This window comes from Salvia miltiorrhiza, chromosome 7 (genome assembly GCF_028751815.1).
Source record: "Salvia miltiorrhiza cultivar Shanhuang (shh) chromosome 7, IMPLAD_Smil_shh, whole genome shotgun sequence".
Classification (NCBI taxonomy): domain Eukaryota; kingdom Viridiplantae; phylum Streptophyta; class Magnoliopsida; order Lamiales; family Lamiaceae; genus Salvia; species Salvia miltiorrhiza.
Genome location: NC_080393.1, coordinates 55,311,715 through 55,332,064, shown reverse-complemented (window position 1 = coordinate 55,332,064; position 20,350 = coordinate 55,311,715). Strand labels below are relative to the sequence as shown.

At 36.1% G+C, this 20,350-nt stretch overlaps 2 protein-coding genes across 4 annotated transcripts; both read left to right on the top strand.

The window, feature by feature from the left end:
• The first annotated feature begins 660 nt into the window (after window positions 1-660).
• Window positions 661-6,120, top strand: LOC130994851 (uncharacterized). Of its 2 annotated transcripts, none has more exons than XM_057919955.1 (15): window positions 661-993; window positions 2,091-2,215; window positions 2,469-2,717; window positions 3,010-3,125; window positions 3,222-3,474; window positions 3,564-3,740; window positions 3,886-4,065; window positions 4,210-4,430; window positions 4,513-4,721; window positions 4,809-4,982; window positions 5,175-5,282; window positions 5,369-5,438; window positions 5,508-5,615; window positions 5,700-5,794; window positions 6,022-6,120. In XM_057919955.1, exons 4-14 carry the CDS (start codon window positions 3,051-3,053, stop codon window positions 5,781-5,783), a joined length of 1,659 nt encoding a protein of 552 aa, XP_057775938.1. In that variant the 5' UTR covers window positions 661-993; window positions 2,091-2,215; window positions 2,469-2,717; window positions 3,010-3,050; the 3' UTR covers window positions 5,784-5,794; window positions 6,022-6,120. The 2 variants fall into 2 exon arrangements, with proteins under 2 accessions (XP_057775938.1, XP_057775939.1); XM_057919956.1 differs by having other exon boundaries at window positions 683-993; window positions 4,210-4,406.
• A 5,775-nt stretch (window positions 6,121-11,895) lies between these two features.
• Window positions 11,896-17,821, top strand: LOC130994820 (uncharacterized). 2 transcript variants are annotated; one of them, XM_057919893.1, is made up of 15 exons: window positions 11,896-12,222; window positions 12,820-12,944; window positions 13,200-13,449; window positions 13,742-13,860; window positions 13,957-14,209; window positions 14,299-14,490; window positions 14,636-14,815; window positions 14,960-15,240; window positions 15,311-15,519; window positions 15,607-15,780; window positions 15,973-16,080; window positions 16,168-16,237; window positions 16,318-16,425; window positions 16,508-16,602; window positions 17,420-17,821. In XM_057919893.1, exons 1-14 carry the CDS (start codon window positions 12,189-12,191, stop codon window positions 16,589-16,591), a joined length of 2,187 nt encoding a protein of 728 aa, XP_057775876.1. In that variant the 5' UTR covers window positions 11,896-12,188; the 3' UTR covers window positions 16,592-16,602; window positions 17,420-17,821. The 2 variants fall into 2 exon arrangements, with proteins under 2 accessions (XP_057775876.1, XP_057775875.1); XM_057919892.1 differs by lacking the exon at window positions 17,420-17,821 and having other exon boundaries at window positions 16,508-16,833.
• Window positions 17,822-20,350: the final 2,529 nt, after the last annotated feature.

Genomic DNA, 20,350 nt, shown 5'->3' with positions numbered 1-20,350 from the left:
TATTATAAGTGAAAAATGAGTCATACTTTATGAAAAGTAAAAGGATTGTGGTGAGATAGTGTACCAAAATAGAAATATTCATATTTTTGAACACCCAAAAATAACAAAATGTTCATGTCTTTGTGAAAAAGAAAAACAGAATCTAGCATGACATAGAGAGAGAGAAGATAACACTTTTTAAATCTTATAAGAAGAAGGCATAGTTCACATCTTAATAGTTTTCAGACAAATCTTGATATCTATAATTACAAATGACAAATAAATTCAAACTCCAAGAAAAATCTAACGTGTTTACAAAAAAAGAAGTTTAATTTATCAATTTTTTTAACCAACGGTCATGATTCACGAGTCTGCCCAATTTGAATTGAGAAATATCTATTTAAAAATAACGATGTTGAGATAATGTGTCCAAGTTGTTTTTATAAACGTATAATTTGTTCATATCGATTTCTGACGTGCAACATCTATTTTATTTGAGTAAAAATCGAATTCATGTTAAATTAGTACAATGAATAAATTAATTTATTTTTTAATAATTTTTAATTTTTTTATTGAAATTAGAATCGATCATTTTTAAAAAATTTTTTTTAGAATTGTTCAATTTTTGCACCAATTATTTTTTATATATATAAAAAAAACTTTGTTGTTAGCGAGGATAATAAAGTTTTTGCAGGAACACTGCAAAAGTAAGGGAGAGAAGGCGGGAAAAATACTAGAAACGGAAACATGAGCAGTCTGAGAATCGAGAAAGATGGGAAGCTCGGCCCACGAGGAAACAAGTAAAGATGCAATCAATATCAACAAAACAAGAGACAAAATTAGGGGAATCACAACAAAGGAGGAGAAGAAGAAGGAAAAGAGAAGAGGTTTAGCTCACGAGAAACCAGAGGCTCCTAGAGAGAGAAAGAGAGAGATTCAGAGGTGGTTTCATTCTTCACCATTAGCTACCTACGCCAACCATGGACACCACTCCTCATCCTCATCGTCGCCGAGGTAACTACTATTTCTCTCATTTTATTTTGATTCAACGTTTCAGAGAGATTCCGACTCGATTCGACGTCGGATGTTTAAATCGACGGAAGGGGTTTGTGTACTGCATCTGCATGTGCCCTTCTCTCTCTCTCTCTCTCTCTCACCACCTTTCCCTTCTCTTTCCATTTCCTTTTCCTCTTCTTTTACCACGGCCTCGTTAATTGTGTTGATTCTGGTAGATTCAATTTTGTGGTCTCTGTTTTCTCACCTCCAAGGGCAATTATACGTAAGCAGCGTAAAATCAGTGCTAATTTGTTTTTGTTTTTTTTGTTTTTGTTTTTCTTTTCTTGTTATTTTGTCTGCTTGTACTGTGCTTGCCTTTTCCGTTGGCCGGAAAATCAGTAGTTTGTATTTCTGTTTAGCTGTTTAAATAAAAGAAGAGGTTTTTTTTTCAATCTTCTTTCTTTTAAGTAAATTTGAAGTAGGTTGGAGCTAGAAGAGAAACATTCAATCTCTTTCTTCTTGCTTTTTGCTTAAGAGTTGCAGTCCTTTTTTTTAAATCCTCTTCTGTTTATGTGGCGAATTTGATGCTCGGGAAAGATGAAACCGGTTTGCATCTGTTTTGATTTAATTTCATTTTTTGTTTTTTCGTTGTTCAAAGTATTTTATCAATTTTTTAGTCGGCAAAGATGAATTTGTGTAGAATAATGGTAAAATATCAAAACTTTATGTATTCGGATAAAGCTTTATCAATACTTTTGCACTAAGAAAATTAATTCCTGCGCTCCAATGGTTTCACGAATGATTGTAGAGGCTAATAAGAAAGCTGCAAAAAATATAGTTTAAACGAATCATGAAGATGATAGTTAACATAAATTCCAATGGAATTTTCATAATAAACTGCATAACAAAAGAAGATTGCATACCAACCATTTTATTTCAAACAAACACAGAAGCGAAGGGAAGCAAAGCAAAATATTAAACTAAAAACTGACATCAATTCAAAATGGAGTTAGGGTTCTCGAATATGGGCATCAATAATTTGAATTTCTGTGGTCCTTTTGTTCTATATGTTGCCCAGCAACACCATTGCTAATCAAATATATATGTTTATTCAGTTCCGAGCACACGAAGAAACAAGAAACTCAAAGATGACGCTGAAATCTCCGAACCGGGACTGGCTGTTCCACCAGAAATTCCTTATTTTGTGTGGAGAGCAAAACCTGGCAAAATAAATGTTTTGGTAATAAAGTGTTTTATATACTCTCTTGCAATTTACTTTATGGATGTTTCGAAACTATGTATCCTTGGATTGTACAAATTTATATGCCATGTTCAAAAGTAATCAAATCAATCTTCTATTTTTCCTTCATCACTCACTATGTTAAGTAATAGTTAATAGTATAATTTTGTAGATACACACATAATAGAAATGCATTGTTTATTATGTTTACTTTATGCTAGTCCAAAATTTTAACTTATCTTTATAATTGCAGTCTCTCTCCAAAAAAGTCATAAAGTACTACCATCTTAAGATCCCAAATATCATATCCTTCGTCGATGAACAAAGGAGAGAGTGGGATGTGACTGTCTTAAAGGACAAGCGATCATATAGGTGCTCTGCAGTGGGATGGAAAAGAGTGTGCGAAGCGAACCTCATTGACATAGGCGATGTATGCATCTTTGAGTTCATGCAAGGGTGCATTGATTTATACATACGCATACGTATAAAAGAGCTCATGAACGTAAGTTTAAGGACTTTTATAATTTCCAATAATATGCATGTCATGCCACATTTGATAGATTCATAGTTAATGCGATTTGTTTGTTAAGTGTGAGAAAAGAGATTAAGAGAATACATGCATGTATGAATGTAATTAGTTGTTTTTTAATTTCAACAGTGCTTTAGCTTCTAACTAAACTTGTGTGTTACATCGTGCTGTCTTTATCTTCTAAATGGTCTTACATCATTCTTTCATATTATGTGGATATTATAGTGCCCAGCTTTTCTGACTAATCAGATATATGCTTATTCAGTTCGAAGCAAAGCTACACATTGCTGTGATGATGACATCTTCATGTCGGGACAGGCCTTCCGACCGGAAAATCCTCATTTTGTGTGGAGAGTAACAGAAGAAAAAAGGAGGAGGCTGGTAATAAATTATATCATACTTTCTCGACATTTACTTTAGTTATAATGATTTTGTAGATACACAATATAGAATTCTTAGTTATAATTATAATTACAGATTCTCCCAAGAACAGTAATAAAAACTTACAATCTTAAGATCCCAAATATCATATCCCTCGTCGATGAAAGTGGGAAAAAATGGGAAACAGAAATCTTAAAGAGGCGTAACGGGGACTTGGCGTTTCCCGAGTCTTTATGGCGAAGTTTGTGTGATGCGAATCTCATTGAGATTGGTGATAGATGCATATGTGAGTTCATAGATGAACAGAGTGGCCTATCCATATTCGTACGTATATCTCGAGCTCCAAAACGTAAGCTTTATGATTTAGATACCTTCCAATAATATGCATTGTCCTGCTCGTTTTGACTGATTCCTAGTTGATATGATTTGTTTGTTTAGTGACTAGAAAGAAGGATGCCGAGGAAAAGGAAGTTGAACAAATTCACAAAGAATCATTACACGAGAATAACTGGGATGAAAATGGGATGCAAAGGAGCATTCTCGATGGGAAACAAAAGTTGAATTCAGCATCTTCCAGTACACATGTTAGACGATGTCTAAGGAAAAAGAATGCATGTATGTAATTAGTTGTTTTTTGATCCAATGTTCTTACATGTTGTTTTCTTAAATTGTGGGTTACTTGATCATCTAGCTTCTCACCGAAACTTGTGTGTTACATAGTGCTTTAGCTCCTCTACTAATAGGATATATGGTTATTCAGCTGGTGGAAAGAAAGGCTTTGAAGAAGAGAAATGTGCAAAAACTGACAAAGAGACTGTTCCTAGCGGCAATGACTGTAATGAAAGCGGGACGAAGATGAACATTTCCAAGGCAAAGCGAAAATTGAAATCACCGTCACCACATGAACCAGTCAGACGAAGAGCAAGGAAAGACGAGACATGTATTTATCTGATTTGTCATTTCTTTCTGTGCAATGTTCATATAGTTTTATTTTATGAACATGTGGATTATACACTTGCACTAAAATTCTTATATATGATTTGTCATTTCTGTATGTACAATGTTCTTACAAATATTTATTCAGTTGACCGAAGAAAAGACATTGAAGAAGAGAAAATCAAACAAATCGAAGAAGAAACAATGTATCTCGATCCTCCTAAAGAGAGGCAATGGAAAACGAAGGCGGGTGAAGAGAGATCTATTGAGGATCGAGATGCTTACATAAAAAAGCTCGAAGGGATTATCAAAACCCTTACTTCAAAAGATGTCAATCAGAAGAGGGTGAAGTTATCATGTCACAAATATGTTAGCTTGCAGATACATGTTTAAAATTCATTATATCATGCTGTCATTGTATTGCGGAGTTCATTTAATTTTGAATTTTTAGGGAACGTCAATGAGGACAAAATGTTTGCCTGAAAAGTTGGAGTTGCTGTTGTCCTACTTCCGGCTTGTACGTGGGGAAGCTGGTCAATCAATTACTTTGCATGATGATGTGTTCGGCAAGAAATATAAGATTTATATTTTCCTCAAGGATATCAACAAATTTTGTTTGCTAAAGCCAATTTCGGATTGTTGTATAATTTCCTACATGTGGTAAGTTTTTTATCTACTTATTCAGACTATTAGTATTGGCACAATTTGATTTATTATGTTTTTCTAATTTGTTGGTGAAATTGGTAGGTTCCTTCACCAGAAGATGAAAAAAGAAAACATACTCACTAGATTTCGATTTGTAAATCCAAATTTGATCTCAAAATTTGACAAGTTAACCGAAGACCAAAGAGCACGCGCTTTAGCTGATAGGTTGATTGGTGCATCAATCGATCAACTCGTGTTGGCACCATGTAATATAGGGTAAGTAAGGTGTCATGATACATTTTCAAATTTATATGGGTATAGGAAATATTTGAAATATATAGAAACGAAAGTCGGTTTGGTGAGCATCGCCTTACACCATCCCCTTCAGCCACGCCCCCGATGGCAGTTCGCTTTCAACTTCATTTGGATTTTCAGAATGTGTTTTTACTATTGTATATCTTTTTGTAGTTTTCATTGGATTCTCACGGTCATCCAACCCTACAACAAGATTGTCTTTTTGTTGGATCCTCTTTCTCATCGCATTCGTGATAGCGTTTGGCAAGATATTGTGAATATGTAAGTTTTGTTGATTTTTTCCTTAATACTTATTATAGTCAGTCGAAGGTATTACTAATTTTTCTGTACTTTGTAAATCTATGTAGGGCCTTATCGATGTTTTGTGCATCTAAAGGAGAGAATGAGAAAAAGTCACCAACTTGGGTAGTCGTAAAGGTATGCACGTATCTGCTAGTTGTATATGACAAACGAGGAGTAGGTGCTAATACATTGTTTGTAACACAGGCTCCTCTCCAACCTGATTCGAAGCAATGTGGGTTCTACATAATGCAGTATATGAGAGAAATCATCGAAACTTGTAGGGATCTTGGCTCAAGTTCGCTACAATCAATGGTATAGTAATGTGCATAGTTAAATACTAAATTACTAACTAATTTGTTATAACTAATACGTTATATATTTGTGTGTGTTTTGTAGTTTACAAAAGACAGTTATTCTAGAAGTGAAATTGATGAAATGCGAATAGAGTGGGCAGAATGCATACTGGATCAGTTTGGTTGACAAAGGGCAAGGTGTTTATTTATTTATTTATACCGATTCATGATTTAAATCGATCGTCTAATTTTTCAACTTATATATTTGCTCATTTGTTTATAATGTGTTTGTTATTACGAATGGGTGAATGGAAGGATTGTGCTGAAATGAAATTGATAGGAAATGGCTTCCATTCATGGGTGTTCATGTTTTTGATTTAGTTATTTTGGTTATTTTCTAACTAAATATATTTGGTTTTGATCAGACATCAAGGGAAGAATGTGGGACCTATTTACAAGTGTAGAGGAAGGTCAAGAAGCTGCAGTCAAAATTTATATATCTAAAAATGAAATACTTGCTTGCAGTTGCAGTGTGTTTCGTCTTTAAATTTCTTTATTTACTTGTTAGCTTATCAAAAAAAATATAATTTGAAAAAAAAATTGAAGTCTAAAATTAAAAATTAGAAACTTTATAGAAAAAGAAAAAAAAAATCTCTCTCCTAAGCTTACGTTCACTTCATTTTTTTTCTCTCCCTCTCATTTTTCCCCCCTTTTATCCCCATGAACTTTCATTTCTCTCTTTTTTCCCCCCTTTTATCCCCATCAACTTTCATTTTCTCTCTTATTCTTTCTTTCTATTTGTATGAATTTCCTAATTGTAATCCACTCAAAAAATATTGCCCTATATATATATATATATATATATATATTATACATAAAAATAGAAAAGTGAATCGATTATTTTGAACATATGACTAATATTGTAAAATAGCCATTAATGTATACATTTTCAAAAATTCATGTTAGTTTGTAATTTGTAGTCAATCATTTTTAATTTATGATTCAAATTGCTCAATTTTTTTAGAAATAAAGAAAGAAAGATTAAAAGAGAATAAATGAAAAATAAAAAAACATAAAATATTCGTTGATTACTCATTCGTATCTCAACTTTTTTTTGTTGAGAAGCATTCTTATCTCAACTACTTATAGACTATAGTCTATAGTATTATTCACTAACTTCCTAAACTAATTTGGATTAATAAAAAGTTTATTTAAAGGTAAATACATTACCTTTAAGCAATTTTTCATTTTTTCTCACGAACCTTTTTTTTAAAATTTAAATACACGAACATAGTTTTAGTCTAATTTAAACACCTTTCGTTCACTACAAATTGCTTTCACTTTGCCATGTGAACTCTTGGTCCACTTGATGTTGTAGCCATTTGTCACTGTCCATTGCCTCACTACTTCTTGACACTCTTTAGGATCTTTGAAATGCATTCCAAGCTCAATTTTCAAATCCTTGAAAGGAATGTTCTTCGACCACACCTTAGACTTCACCTTTTTGTTGCCATCATCATCCAAGCTATCATTCGACACGTCTGAATCCACACCATCAAGATCAATTGCGCTCTCCTCATCTGGATCAATTGCGCGTCCCTTCCTTTGTCGTCACAAACCCTTTGTAGGTCTTTCTCTTCTTTCTCCTTCTTTCTGTACTCAAGAAATTCATCTTCTTCGTCAGAAAAGTCTGCATCTTCTAGCCATCAGTGCTCTCATCCTCTTCAATGACTTTGTCATCAAAGTCCCAATCATAATCTTCATCATCCTCGTCTGCTTCTTCATCAACAGGTTGTGCATTCTCCTGCCCTTTGTTTGTCTCTTTTTGAATTTCATCAACAACAGGCTGTGGAACCTCTTGCTTGCATTCACAAAATATCTCTAACACCTTCTTTTCATCCACGTACTTAATAGCCAATGAAACCAAATCAGCATCACCTTCGTCGTCTACAACATTCACAAATTCAAACTCTCCGGTATCCTTATTATTGAATGTGTATCTTGTCATGCTTGAGTATCCAAAATCAGCAACAAATAGCAACTCACTGATGAATGCCTCCTCACAATCAAACTCATCATACTCGGGCAGCTCAAAAAAGTATTTTCATGTATATACTTTGTCATTCTCAAAAACTCCATCATGTCACATTTTAAGCAATACCACAAGATTCTACATGCTGAAAATATTTAAAACATGTTAGAATTTGAAAAAATAGCAAACGGCAAGCTGTATTGAGGAGCCACAAATTCAGGTAAGTTGCTTCATAATTTTATCCTTAGCCAGAGTTCATGAACCAGATTGATGAATACATTATTTTCCAGCCTCTGAACACGAAACAAATCAGTAAAATTGTTGAAATTCAGGTAAGTTGCTTCATAATTTTATCCTTAGCATAAGTTGCTTCATCAATACATTTTGACCTAGATTATGTCTTATCCCAATTCCACCAAATCATTTAGGGTTATGATTATGAATTAATGTTATGATTATTCACTATTCATCTTGTGTACATTTCATTACTTTTTGTTTCCTGTGAATCTATACATTTCGTTGTCTTGAATTTTGGTGCGGTTTGGATATTGAAGTGTGTTGGGTTGCTTATTTGATTCTCTAATTTTGTGGAAATTTTAATTTTAATTACTTTGGATTTGGCTAATTTTATGTTGAATTGCCTGGAAATGAAAATTTGATGATAGCTAACTGTTATGGTGTTAGTTTGGTCAAATAATCGTTATAGTAATAAAAAGTCATTACCTATATGATCATTATTTTATTAGCAACGCAAACTGCAACTAACACATTATAATTGTAGCACATAAAAAATAATCGAGTATTGTATCCTCAGGGACTGATAAGCGAAATAACTCTAAGTACTCCTAATTTAACCTATCACAGTAGACAGGCAAACAAAATCGATGATGTATGAATAATAAAACTAAACTCAAATAACAATAAATAAAATTCAGGTAAGAAATCTAATGATAAAACAACTGATCCTAAGGAAGTAAATTCATTAATTAAATTCACACAATCAATCTATTAATACTATTTACCAGTTTAATCCAGTTATGATGAGAGATCATACATTTAATCAAGGGTTAATTGCATGAAAATACCTGACCTTATTCGAAAATCTGGTTTTTGACAATCTTTTTAATTGTAGCAAAAAATTTCATCCACATTTCAATTTATTGCAATGTCCGTCCGAAGTAATTTTTCGACCAATTTAAATCTGAGTTGGCAGCCGGAATGTCAACGTGGCATCAAAAATGCCAAATCACACCCCCCCCTCCCACGTCACTCTCTCTCTCTCTCTCTCTCTCTCTCTCTCGCTTCCCCCATCCCCCTACCCCCCTCCCTCCCTCCCATCCCTCTCTCTCACCCTCTCCCCCTCGCCCACCCTCCTCCCCACGACCCCCTCTTCTCCTCTCTCGCTCCCCGTCGCGCTCTCTCTCTCTTCCCCCGAAGACCCCCTTCCCCTCCTCCACCTCCACCCCGGAGCCCGCCACGTCTTCCTCCGGCCGGCGAACCTCCCTCCCCCTTCTCACACCCCTCCGAGGCACGCTGGTGTGGGCTCAGAAGATGCCGCTGCTGGTTACAGTCTGCCGCCGGCTTCTCCCCACCTCCGCCGCGCCACTTCCGCCGGCCTCTCTCTCTCTCTCTCCCTCCACCTCGATTCCCGACAGATTGTTCGGTTGGAAGATGCCATCGTTGGAAGATGGAGAAAACAACATGGGGCGACATCCAATGACCAGATCCACCGATGATCCACCCCAGATCCGCCGCCACAATGGTGGTTGTGGGCGGTTGTGGTGGACTTCCTGGGACCTCCGCGATGGGGTTCAAGGGCTCCACGAAGTGCCCTATATTTGTCCTAGATCTGCCGCATTTGAGAAATTTTCCAGATTTGTGGGTGATTCCCGTCGATTTATGTTGAGATTTTTTTTTGTTGGGCATTTTTGGAAGGGAAAGTGAACGGCCTTGCTGTCGGAAATTGGAGATGATTTTCTGATTTGAAAATTTTCGATCGATAGCGAAGCCTGGCTCGGTGGTAGCTGACCACTTGTAAACACCCCGACGATTGAGGAGTTTTGGCCTAGCCCGACGGAGGTGGTGAAATTTGGGGGTTGTGGAGGCTCACTTGGGAGTTGTCTATTGATCTGGCGAGGACGGAATGAGTGCGTGAGGAAGATGGAGATGGAACGACAAACGTGGCTGAGATTCGCTGAGCGGCACGATCCAGCGGGTGAGGGCGGCGGCGGCGGAGGAGGACGCGACGTCGTGGTGTGTGGAAGAGAGAGAGAGTGACGTGGGAGGGGTCTGCAGGGAAGAGAGAGCCGACGGGGAGAGGGGAAAGGGGGATGGGGGAAGAGAGAGAGATGGGGGCAGAGGGATCGGGAAAGAGAGAGAGGGGGGGGTGTGATTTGGCATTTTTGATGCCACGTTGGCATTCCGGCTGCCAACTCAGATTTAAATTGGTCGGAAAATTACTCCGGACAGACATTGCAATAAATTGAAATGTGGACGAAAATTTTCCTACAATTAAAAAGATTATCAAAAAACCAGATTTTCGAATAAGGTCATGTATTTTTATGCAATTAACCCTTTAGTCAATTACTCTCGCTAGAGCAGCAATGATCGTAGATTAGTAAATTATCTATCTCCGCCATGTCTCAAGAAAATCTACTAACTCCCAAAAGCACCTAAGAATCCACCTATCTCATCCAAGTCTCAAGGTTAAAATCATATCACACATTCTTGAATTCGCTAAACAGTTATCTCCGCTTGGTCTCAAACTGAATAGTTACACATGCAAACTATTGATAAGATAATTCACAAGAATTCAAGCACCAGGAATTATGAATCATAAACTGGAAGGCAAATAAGTATTAACAAATTAATCACATGAATTCAGTTAACTATTTATAAACCCTAAAATCAGATAAAGAAACTAGTCAAGCATAGCAAAATAAAATATAAACATAATTAAAAAAACAACAAATGAAAGAACTGAATTATATAAAACTGAAAGAACGATCTTGAATCTCCAATCCTTGTAGAAATCCAATCCAAACTCTAAAAACTAGAAAACAATGAAAACGTATATAACTCAAAACTAAAGTTGGGAGCCCTTAATGGGTCTAAAGAAGACCTATATATAGGCACAGTAGATTAATACAGTGTAGAGCTCGAAAATACTGATAAAATTCCAAAATCCCGCAAAATCCCGAAAATTCGGAAATTCTGTCGGACATTATTCACTGCTGCGCACGACTTTCTTGTTTCGGTCATATCTCTTTCGTCCGAACTTGAATTTATGACCCGTTTGCGCCTACGAACTTGTATTGAGACGAACTACAACTTCCATTAAGACCAGGGGTCCAAATTCAGACTATATATTTATGTAAAATTCATCAAAGTACGAGCAAATATCATATTTCACAAGATAAAGCAATTAAAAAACGAAAAATAGAAAGAAAAAAAAAACAAAAAATTAACAGAAAATATATTAAAAACAAAAACAAGAAAAAATATGTAGCTATTGCTATTGAGTTTTGAACCTGCACCCTTTAAGTAGAAAGTAAGATGGTGATTTCAACTACTACACCACAATACATCTTTGGTTATTACCTCTAAAAAATATTATAGATACGTTCAAAACGAACCCAACCCGGTTGCATACTATGCGGTTACCGCATGTAAAACCAACCCAATAAAAAAAATGTTGTTTGAGGTTTATTTTTAGAGACATAAATATGTTATAATTTTATAGGAGAAATAGAGAGAGTCTAATATGATACAAAAAGAGAAAATAACATTTTTGAAATATCATGAGAAGAAAACATAGTTCATGTATCAATCGTTTTCAGACGAATCTTGATATCTATTGTTACAAATGACAGCTAGATTCGGATTCCAAAAAGAATTTGATGTATTTACAGAAGAAGACATTTAATGAACCAAATTTTTTAAACAATGGTCATATCTCATGATTCTGTTTAATTTGAACTGAGAAATATCTATTTGTTTAAAAAATCCACGACGTTGAGATAATGTGTTTATGATGTCCTTTCTATAAATGCATGATTTATTTATATCAATATTATGAAGTGCCACATTCATTTTAATTTGAGTGAAAAGCGAATTCGTATTAAAATTATTATAATTAATAAATTCACGTATTTTTTTATACTTTTTAAAAAAACTGTTAAAAGCAGAACTTATCCAAATATTAATGTACTGTATGATGCATCAATAATTTTTTTTTTTTTTTAATATAGAAACAATTTGTTATTGGTGTCGATAATAAAGTTTTTGCAGGAGCGACTGCAAAAGTAAGAGAGAGAAAGGCGGGAAAATACTAGAAACGGAAACATGAGCAGTCTGAGAATCGAGAAAGATGGGAAGCTCAGGCCACTGATGAGGAAACAAGTAAAGATGCATTCAATATCAACAAAATTAGGGGAATCACAACAAAGGAGGAGAAGAAGAAGGAAAAAGAGAAGAGGTTTAGCTCACGCGAAATCAGAGGCTCCTAGAGAGAGATTCAGAGGTGGTTTCATTCTTCACCATTAGCTACCTACGCCAACCATGGACACCCCTCCTCATCCTCATCGTCGCCGAGGTAACTACTATTTCTCTCATTTTATTTTGATTCAACGCTTCAGAGAGATTCCGACTCGATTCGACGTCGGATGTTTAAATCGACGGAAGGGGTTTGTGTACTGCATCTGCATATGCCCTTCTCTCTCTCTCACCACCTTTCCCTTCTCTTTCCATTTCCTTTTCCTCTTCTTTTACCACGGCCTCGTTAATTGTGTCGTCTCTGTTTTCTCACCTCCAAGGGCAATTATACCTAAGCGTAAAATCAGTGCTAATTTGTTTTTGTTTTTGTTATTTTTTTTTCTTGTTATTTTGTCTGCTAGTGCTGTGCTTTGCCTTTTCCGTTGGCCTGAAAATCAGTAGTTTGTATTTCTGTTTAGCTGTTTAAATAAAAGAAGAGAATTGTTTTTTTTTCAATCTTCTTCCTTTTGAGTAAATTTGAAGTAGGTTCAGAGAGATTCCGACTCGATTCGACGTCGGATGTTTAAATCTACGGAAGGAAGCATAGATTTCCAACCGTTGTGCTTATTTCGCCGCCGGCGTCGGAGGCGGCGGCGGCGGAAAATAGCTGACGCTTCGGAACAACACCACTGCTAATCAAATATATATGTTTATTCAGTTCCGAGCACACGAAGAAACAAGAAACTCGAAGATGACGCTGAAATCTCCGAACCGGGACTGGCTGTTCCACCAGAAATTCCTTGTTTTGCGTGGAGAGCAAAACCTGCCAAAAAAAATGTGTTGGTAATAAATTGTTTTATATACTCTCTTACAATTTACTTTATGGATGTTTAGAAACTGTGTATCCTTGGATTATACAAATTTATATGCCATGTTCAAAAGTAATCAAATCAATCTTCTATTTTTCCTTCATCACTTACTATGTTCAGTAATAGATAATAGTATAATTTTGTAGATACACACACATAATAGAAATACATTGTTTATTATGTTTACTTTATGCTAGTCCAAAATTTTAACTTATCTTTATAATTGCAGTATCTCCCCAAAAGAGTCATAGAATACTACCATCTTAAGATCCCAAATGTCATATCCTTCGTCGATGAACAAGGGAGAGAATGGGATGTGACTGTCTCAAAGGACAAGGGATCATATAGGTGCTCCGCAGGGGGATGGAAAAGAGTGTGCGAAGCGAACCTCATTGACATAGGCGATGTATGCATCTTTGAGTTCATGCAAGGGCGCATTGATTTATACATACGCATACGTATAAATAGAGCTCATGAACGTAAGTTTAAGGACTTTTATAATTTCCAATAATATGCTTGTCATGCCACATTTGATAGATTCATAGTTAATTTGATTTGTTTGTTGAGTGTGAGAAAAGAGATTAAGAGAATACATGCATGCATGAATGTAATTAGTTGTTTTTTAATTTCAACAGTGCTTTAGCTTCTAACTAAACTTGTGAGTTACATGGTGCTGTCTTTATCTTCTAAATGGTCTTACATCATTCTTTCATATTATGTGGATATTATAGTTCCCAGCTTTTCTGACTAATCAGATATATGCTTATTCAGTTCGAAGCAAAGCTACACATTGTTGTGATGGTGACATCTTCATGTCGGGACAGGCCTTCCGACCGGAAAATCCTCATTTTGTGTGGAGAGTACTAACAGAAGCAAGAAGGAGGAGGCTGGTAATAAATTATATCATACTTTCTCAAAATTGACTTTAGTTATAATGATTTTGTAGATACACAATATAGAATTCTTAGTTATAATTATAATTACAGATTCTCCCAAGAACAATAATAAAAACTTACAATCTTAAGATCCCAAATATCATATCCCTCGTCGATGAACGTGGGAAAAAATGGGAAACAAAAATCTTAAAGAGGCGTAGCGGGGACTTGGCGTTTCCCGAGTCTGTATGGCGAAGTTATTGTGATGCGAATCTCGTTGAGATCGGTGACAGATGCATATGTGAGTACATAGAAGAACAGAGTGGCCTATCCATATTCGTACGTGTATCTCGAGCTCCAAAACGTAAGCTTTATGACTTAGATACCTTCCAATAATATGCATTGTCCTGCTCGTTTTGACTGATTCCTAGTTGATATGATTTGTTTGTTTAGTGACTAGAAAGAAGGATGCCGAGGAAAAGGAAGTTGAACAAGTTTACAAAGAACCATTACACGAGAATAACTGGGATGAAATTGCTGAAGATGAAAGTGGGATGCAAAGGAGCATTCTCAAGGGGAAACAAAAGTTGAATTCAACATCTTCCAGCACACATGTTAGACGATGTCTAAGGAAAAAGAATGCATGTATGTAATTAGTTATTTTTTGATCCAATGTCCTTACATGTTCTTTTCTTAAATTGTGGGTTACTTGATCGTCTGGCTTCTCACCTAAACTTGTGTGTTACATAGTGCTTTAGCTCCTCTACTAATAGGATATATGCTTATGTAGCTGGTGGAAAGAAAGGCTTTGAAGAAGAGAAATGTGCAAAAACTGACAAAGAGATTGTTGCTAACTGCAATGACTGTAAAGAAAGCAGGACGAAGATGGACATTTCCAAGGCAAAGCGTAAATTGAAATCACCGTCACCACATGAACCAGTCAGACGAAGAGCAAGGAAAGACAAGACATGTATTTATCTGATTTGTCATTTCTTTCTATGCAATGTTCATATAGTTTTATTTTATGAACTTGTGGATTATAATCATGCACTAAAATTCTTATATATGATTTGTCATTTCTGTATGTACAATGTTCTTACATATATTTATTCAGTTGACAGAAGAAAAGACAATGAAGAAAAGAAAACCAAACAAATCAAAGAAGAAACAATGTATCTCGATCCTCCTAAAGAGAGGCTATGGAAAACGAAGACGTCTGAACAGAGATCTATTGAGTATCGAGATGCTTACATAAAAAAGCTAGAAGGGATCATCAAAAGCCTTACTTCAAAAGATGTGAATCAGAAGAGGGTGAAGTTATCATGTCACAAGGATGATGATACTATCTCTAGTGGCAGTGATATTGAACTAATTAACGAACATGTTAGCTTGCAGGTACGTGTTTAAAATTCATTATATCATGCTGTCATTGTATTGCGGAGTTCATTTAATTTTGAATTTTTAGGGAACGTCAATGAGCACAAAATGTTTGCCTGAAAAGTTGGAGTTGCTGCTGTCCTACTTCCAGCTTGTACGTGGGGAAGCTGGTCAATCAATAACTTTGCCTGATGATGTGTTCGGCAAGAAATATAAGATTTATATTTTCCTCAAGGATATCAACAAATTTTGTTTGCTAAAGCCAATTTCGGATTGTTGTATAATTTCCTACATGTGGTAAGTTTTTTATCTACTTATTCAGACTATTAATATTGGCACAATTTGATTTATTATGTTTTTCTAATTTGTTGGTGAAATTGGTAGGTTCCTTCACCAGAAGATGAAAAAAGAAAACATACTTACTAGATTTCGATTTGTAAATCCAAATTTGATCTCAAAATTTGACAAGTTAACCGAAGACCAAAGAGCACGCGCTTTAGCTGATAGGTTGATTGGTGCATCAATCGATCAACTCGTGTTGGCACCATGTAATATAGGGTAAGTAAGGTGTCATGATACATTTTCAAATTTATATGGGTATAGGAAATATTTGAAATATATAGGAACGAAAGTCGGTTTGGTGAGCATCGCCTTACACCATCCCCTTCAGCCACGCCCCCGATGGCAGTTCACTTTCAACTTCATTTGGATTTTCAGAATGTGTTTTTACTATTGTATATCTTTTTGTAGTTTTCATTGGATTCTCACGGTCATCCAACCCTACAACAAGATTGTCTTTTTGCTGGATCCTCTTTCTCATCGCATTCGTGATAGCGTTTGGCAAGATATTGTGAATATGTAAGTTTTGTTGATTTTTTCCTTAAATACTTATTATAGTTAGTCGAAGGTATTACTAATTTTTCTGTACTTTGTAAATCTATGCAGGGCCTTATCGATGTTTTGTGCATCTAAAGGAGAGAATGAGAAAAAGTCACCAACTTGGGTAGTCGTAAAGGTATGCACGTATCTTCTAGTTGTATACGACAAACAAGGAGTAGGTGATAATCTCACTCTAATACATTGTTTGTAACACAGGCTCCTCTGCAACCTGATTCGAAGCAATGTGGGTTCTACATAATGCAGTATATGAGAGAAATCATCGAAACTTGTAGGGATCTTGGCTCAAGTTCGCTACAATCAATGGTATAGTAATGTGCATAGTTAAATACTAAATTACTAACTAATTTGTTATAACTAATTCATTATATTTGTGTGTGTTTTATAGTTTACAAAAGACAGTTATTCTAGAAGTGAAATTGATGAAATGCGAATAGAGTGGGCAGAATGCATACTGGATCAGTTTGGTTGACAAAGGGCAAGGTATTGCATACTGGATAAGTTCTATTTCAATTTCACTAATTTGTTATGATTTATTCATTAACCTGTATTTTTATGAAATAATAAAAAAATGTAGTTAACGTATGAAATTATTCTAAACATTTTAGCTATTCTTTCTTATTTCACTAATGTATTGCATATAATGTCCTCTTGTACAATTTTATTTAGTTATTTTTCGATGCGTCAACGTATGACATTATTTTTGCTACTCTAGTAATTTCTTTTTATGTTTAATTTTTTGTTTCGAGTTCCCTAGCTAATTTATTATGATATATTGTCCTATAGTATATTTTTATTGTATATCGATATCGATGTGCTCAACGTATGACATTAAATTATAGTCATTCGTTTATATTTTTTAATTTTAATTTTAGTTTTAGTTTTACAATTATTATGATGTTTTCATTAACTTGTACTTTTATGAAATAATCAAAGAATGTAAAATATATTATTATTGTAATTATTTTTAGCCATTTTTTTCGTATTTTATATTTTTATTTAATTGCTCGTAATTTTTTTGACTTATTAACTTGCAATTATTTTAATATTTATTACTCCCTCCGTCCACCAATTCAAGGCCTACTTGCCTTTTTGGTCCGTCCACAAAAACAAGGCCTACCTATTTTTGGTAAGTTTTTATTCATTATTTAATCAAAACAGTCAAAGATTCTTTACAAAAAAGTGGGACCCTTTCTCCACTCAATTAATAAAAATACACTTTTTCTTAAAAAATGGGATCCTTTCTCCACTCAACTAATAAAAATACACTTTTTCTTAAAACCCGTGTTTTTTCATATAGGCCTTTAATTTGTGGACGGAGGGAGTAATTGTCACGACCGCACTTGCTAAGGATAGCAAATTCGGGAAAACCGCGACTAAGGGAGGGAATTTAGGAGCGGGATTTAGAAAGGGCATATTCGTTTTCTTGATGACTCGACTTGTATAAAGAAATCAATCGAAATATCTAGATATCAACGAAGGCCACAAGGGGACCGTACATAATATTATCCCAAAACGGGGTACTCAATGGTTTTAGTACATTATTAAATAATACATATTGTTTGACAAATGACATAATATCTTAACATAATCAGTGTTCGCAGCGGAATAACAATTTGAGTATATGTATGAAGACATATACTCTACTCTGAGGTAATCATCCTAGATCGACAAAAGCTCCGCTTGCACACTACATCCTCGATCACAGCTCAACCAGCACATTTAAAAATACATGCAGGGCTAAGTACGGGAGTACTTAGTGGACACTTGCCGAAATTTACATACATGCATAATATTTTATTGTCAAGCCTTTCAACAGTAGTAAGATACGAGGGTTTTCCTTTAAAGACTCGTATTTACCAAAATATTATCATTTCTTTTATCAATAACCTGTACAGGTATTTTATATCATTAATCACCATATCAGTAACTCGTGCCGAGAGGGAGGCCTCCCTCTACGGACACTATGATCGGCCAACCCGCTAGATGACTCACGATCACAAGGGTGTACACTAATTCCGAAGGGATTTGCGGTCCCATCCAGAATCCGAATTCGATTAACATCAGATAGGCAATTAATAATAAAACATAAAGCATTTAGGCATTGACAATATCATTTAAATTCATAAGCATAAAGTTTTAGCAATTCTAATATATAATTTTGGTTTATACATAGAAAGCCCACCTGAATAGCAGACTCACGGTTTAGCTCTAACTCTGGTGCTTGACCTTTAATCCGAGAAAATAAAATAAGATTCTAATTCTCGAAAAATCTCAATAAATGAGGATGCGTGAAATGATTATGCATGACTCATATTCCTTTAATTAAATTATGAGATGCTAATCCTATTTAAGCTCGTCTTATGAGGTCGGATTATTAATCTTAATAATCTACTCATCTTGAATTAATCTAACTCACTTACCAACTAATAATTAGTAAGTATTAAAATTAATCACTAATTAAAAATAATTAGGATTAATAATGAGAGCCTAAAATAATAAGTCTTATTGGGCCTAAATAAATAAATAATAGGTGCCCAATTATATGAATTTGAAGCCCATTTTAAATAATTATAGGAGTCCAACATAATTGACCCAACAAAACTCAAACAGGCCCAAGAAAATTAAAGAAATTCGGCCCACATAGAATAAAAAAAAATGGCCCAAAGAAATAGTATCCGGCCCAACTGAACCAGGCCCAAAACCACTTCTTCCTCAAACTCGGTTTCTCTCTCTCTCATTTCTCAATCCAGAATCCTCCCCCTTCTCTCCATCGATCCTCTCCCTCTCTCGCCCGTTCCAGCCGTCATCGAGGAGTTCCGCCGCCGTGGCTCCGGAATCCGGCGCTGGCTGCCGTCGAGCCCAGCCCTGCGCCCTCCTTCCTTCCTCTTCTCTCAATCGATCTGTTGCTGCTCCCTGTGTAGCTGCCGTCGCGCTGTATTCTGGCCGTTCCAGCCGTCGCCGGCGAGCGGCCGCCGCCTCCATCCGCGACGTCGCTGCTGCTGTAACCCGACGAGAGTGGATCTCTTCTCTCTCGATTCGAAGCGTCGGTGGAGCCCGAGCCCTAGTTCATCTCCTTCTGCAAATCGAGCTCTAGCTCCTCTCTTTCTGCAGAACGTCGTTGCCGCCGCCGTGGTTCTGTAAATCCGGCGACTTACAGTCGTCGTTCGTCACCGTTCGTCCTCCCAAATCGGCGACAGTCCTCCTCTTCTCCCTTCTGGAAATCTCGTCGTTGCCACCGCTGTAGTAGGGAGGTCGACGAACAGCCGGGGTCTCGATCGCTTGTCGCCACGGCCTCTGCCTTCTCCTTCCTCGACTCGAGTCCGAGGCTTCCTTCGGCGGAGCCGAAGGTCGCCGCTGCTGTTTAATTCCGACGAGCAGCGGGCTCTGCTGCCTATGTGTATCGTCGATTGATCTCGCTCGCTCGCCGCCGCTGACTCGAAGCCGAGTCGAGCAGAGCAGTCAGTTGTTTCCTTGGACTCGACTGAACAGGGCGGTCAGCCATTACTCTTCTAACAAGCTAAGTTATCTACTTTCATTCTTCTTCTACTTCAGTTTCTAGTTGTTAAGCGTGGGGGTTCTCATGATTCGCTGTTCTAAGGTGTAGAGTATAACAATGTATGAATCCTCGACTTGTTGAGAAAAGTTATCGATCAAGTATGCATATGTGGTTCGCTATATCTTTCTGTAATATTTCTCATCCTATGTTTCGAATTTCTTTTATATGAAGTGAGGGAAGTGAAATGCATATATGAAGATAGTGAACTGAAAATAGCATGAAATACCTTGAATGGTTTTGTTGGTTGGTTATTGTTTGAATGAACTGATTCTTGAAAATGCTTTGGCAGAGAATGATGAAGAGCAGTGCAGTCTTTCCTCTTTTTGCTAGGAACGTTTGTGAAATGGGAATGAGGAGATTATGCTTGGTTGATGTTCTGTATGAATGGTGATTTTGCTTCGTTTAAAATCATTTGCAGCTGCTAAGGATTTTAGGTAAGTGAGGATGCCTTTTATAGGGAGTAAATACTGAAGCTGATAGTGTGAAAATATGGTGAATAGTGCGGCTAAATTGAGGCGTGGTTGAAGAATTTAATTGATAAGATTTTCTGCTGACAATTGAGATTTGTCTGTTGAATATTTTCTTTGACTATGTAGGAGTGAAATAAAAACTAAGCACGAGTGAGAATAGAGTGGCTGAGGTGGACTTGAAGTGTTGGATGGGTGGCTGGGC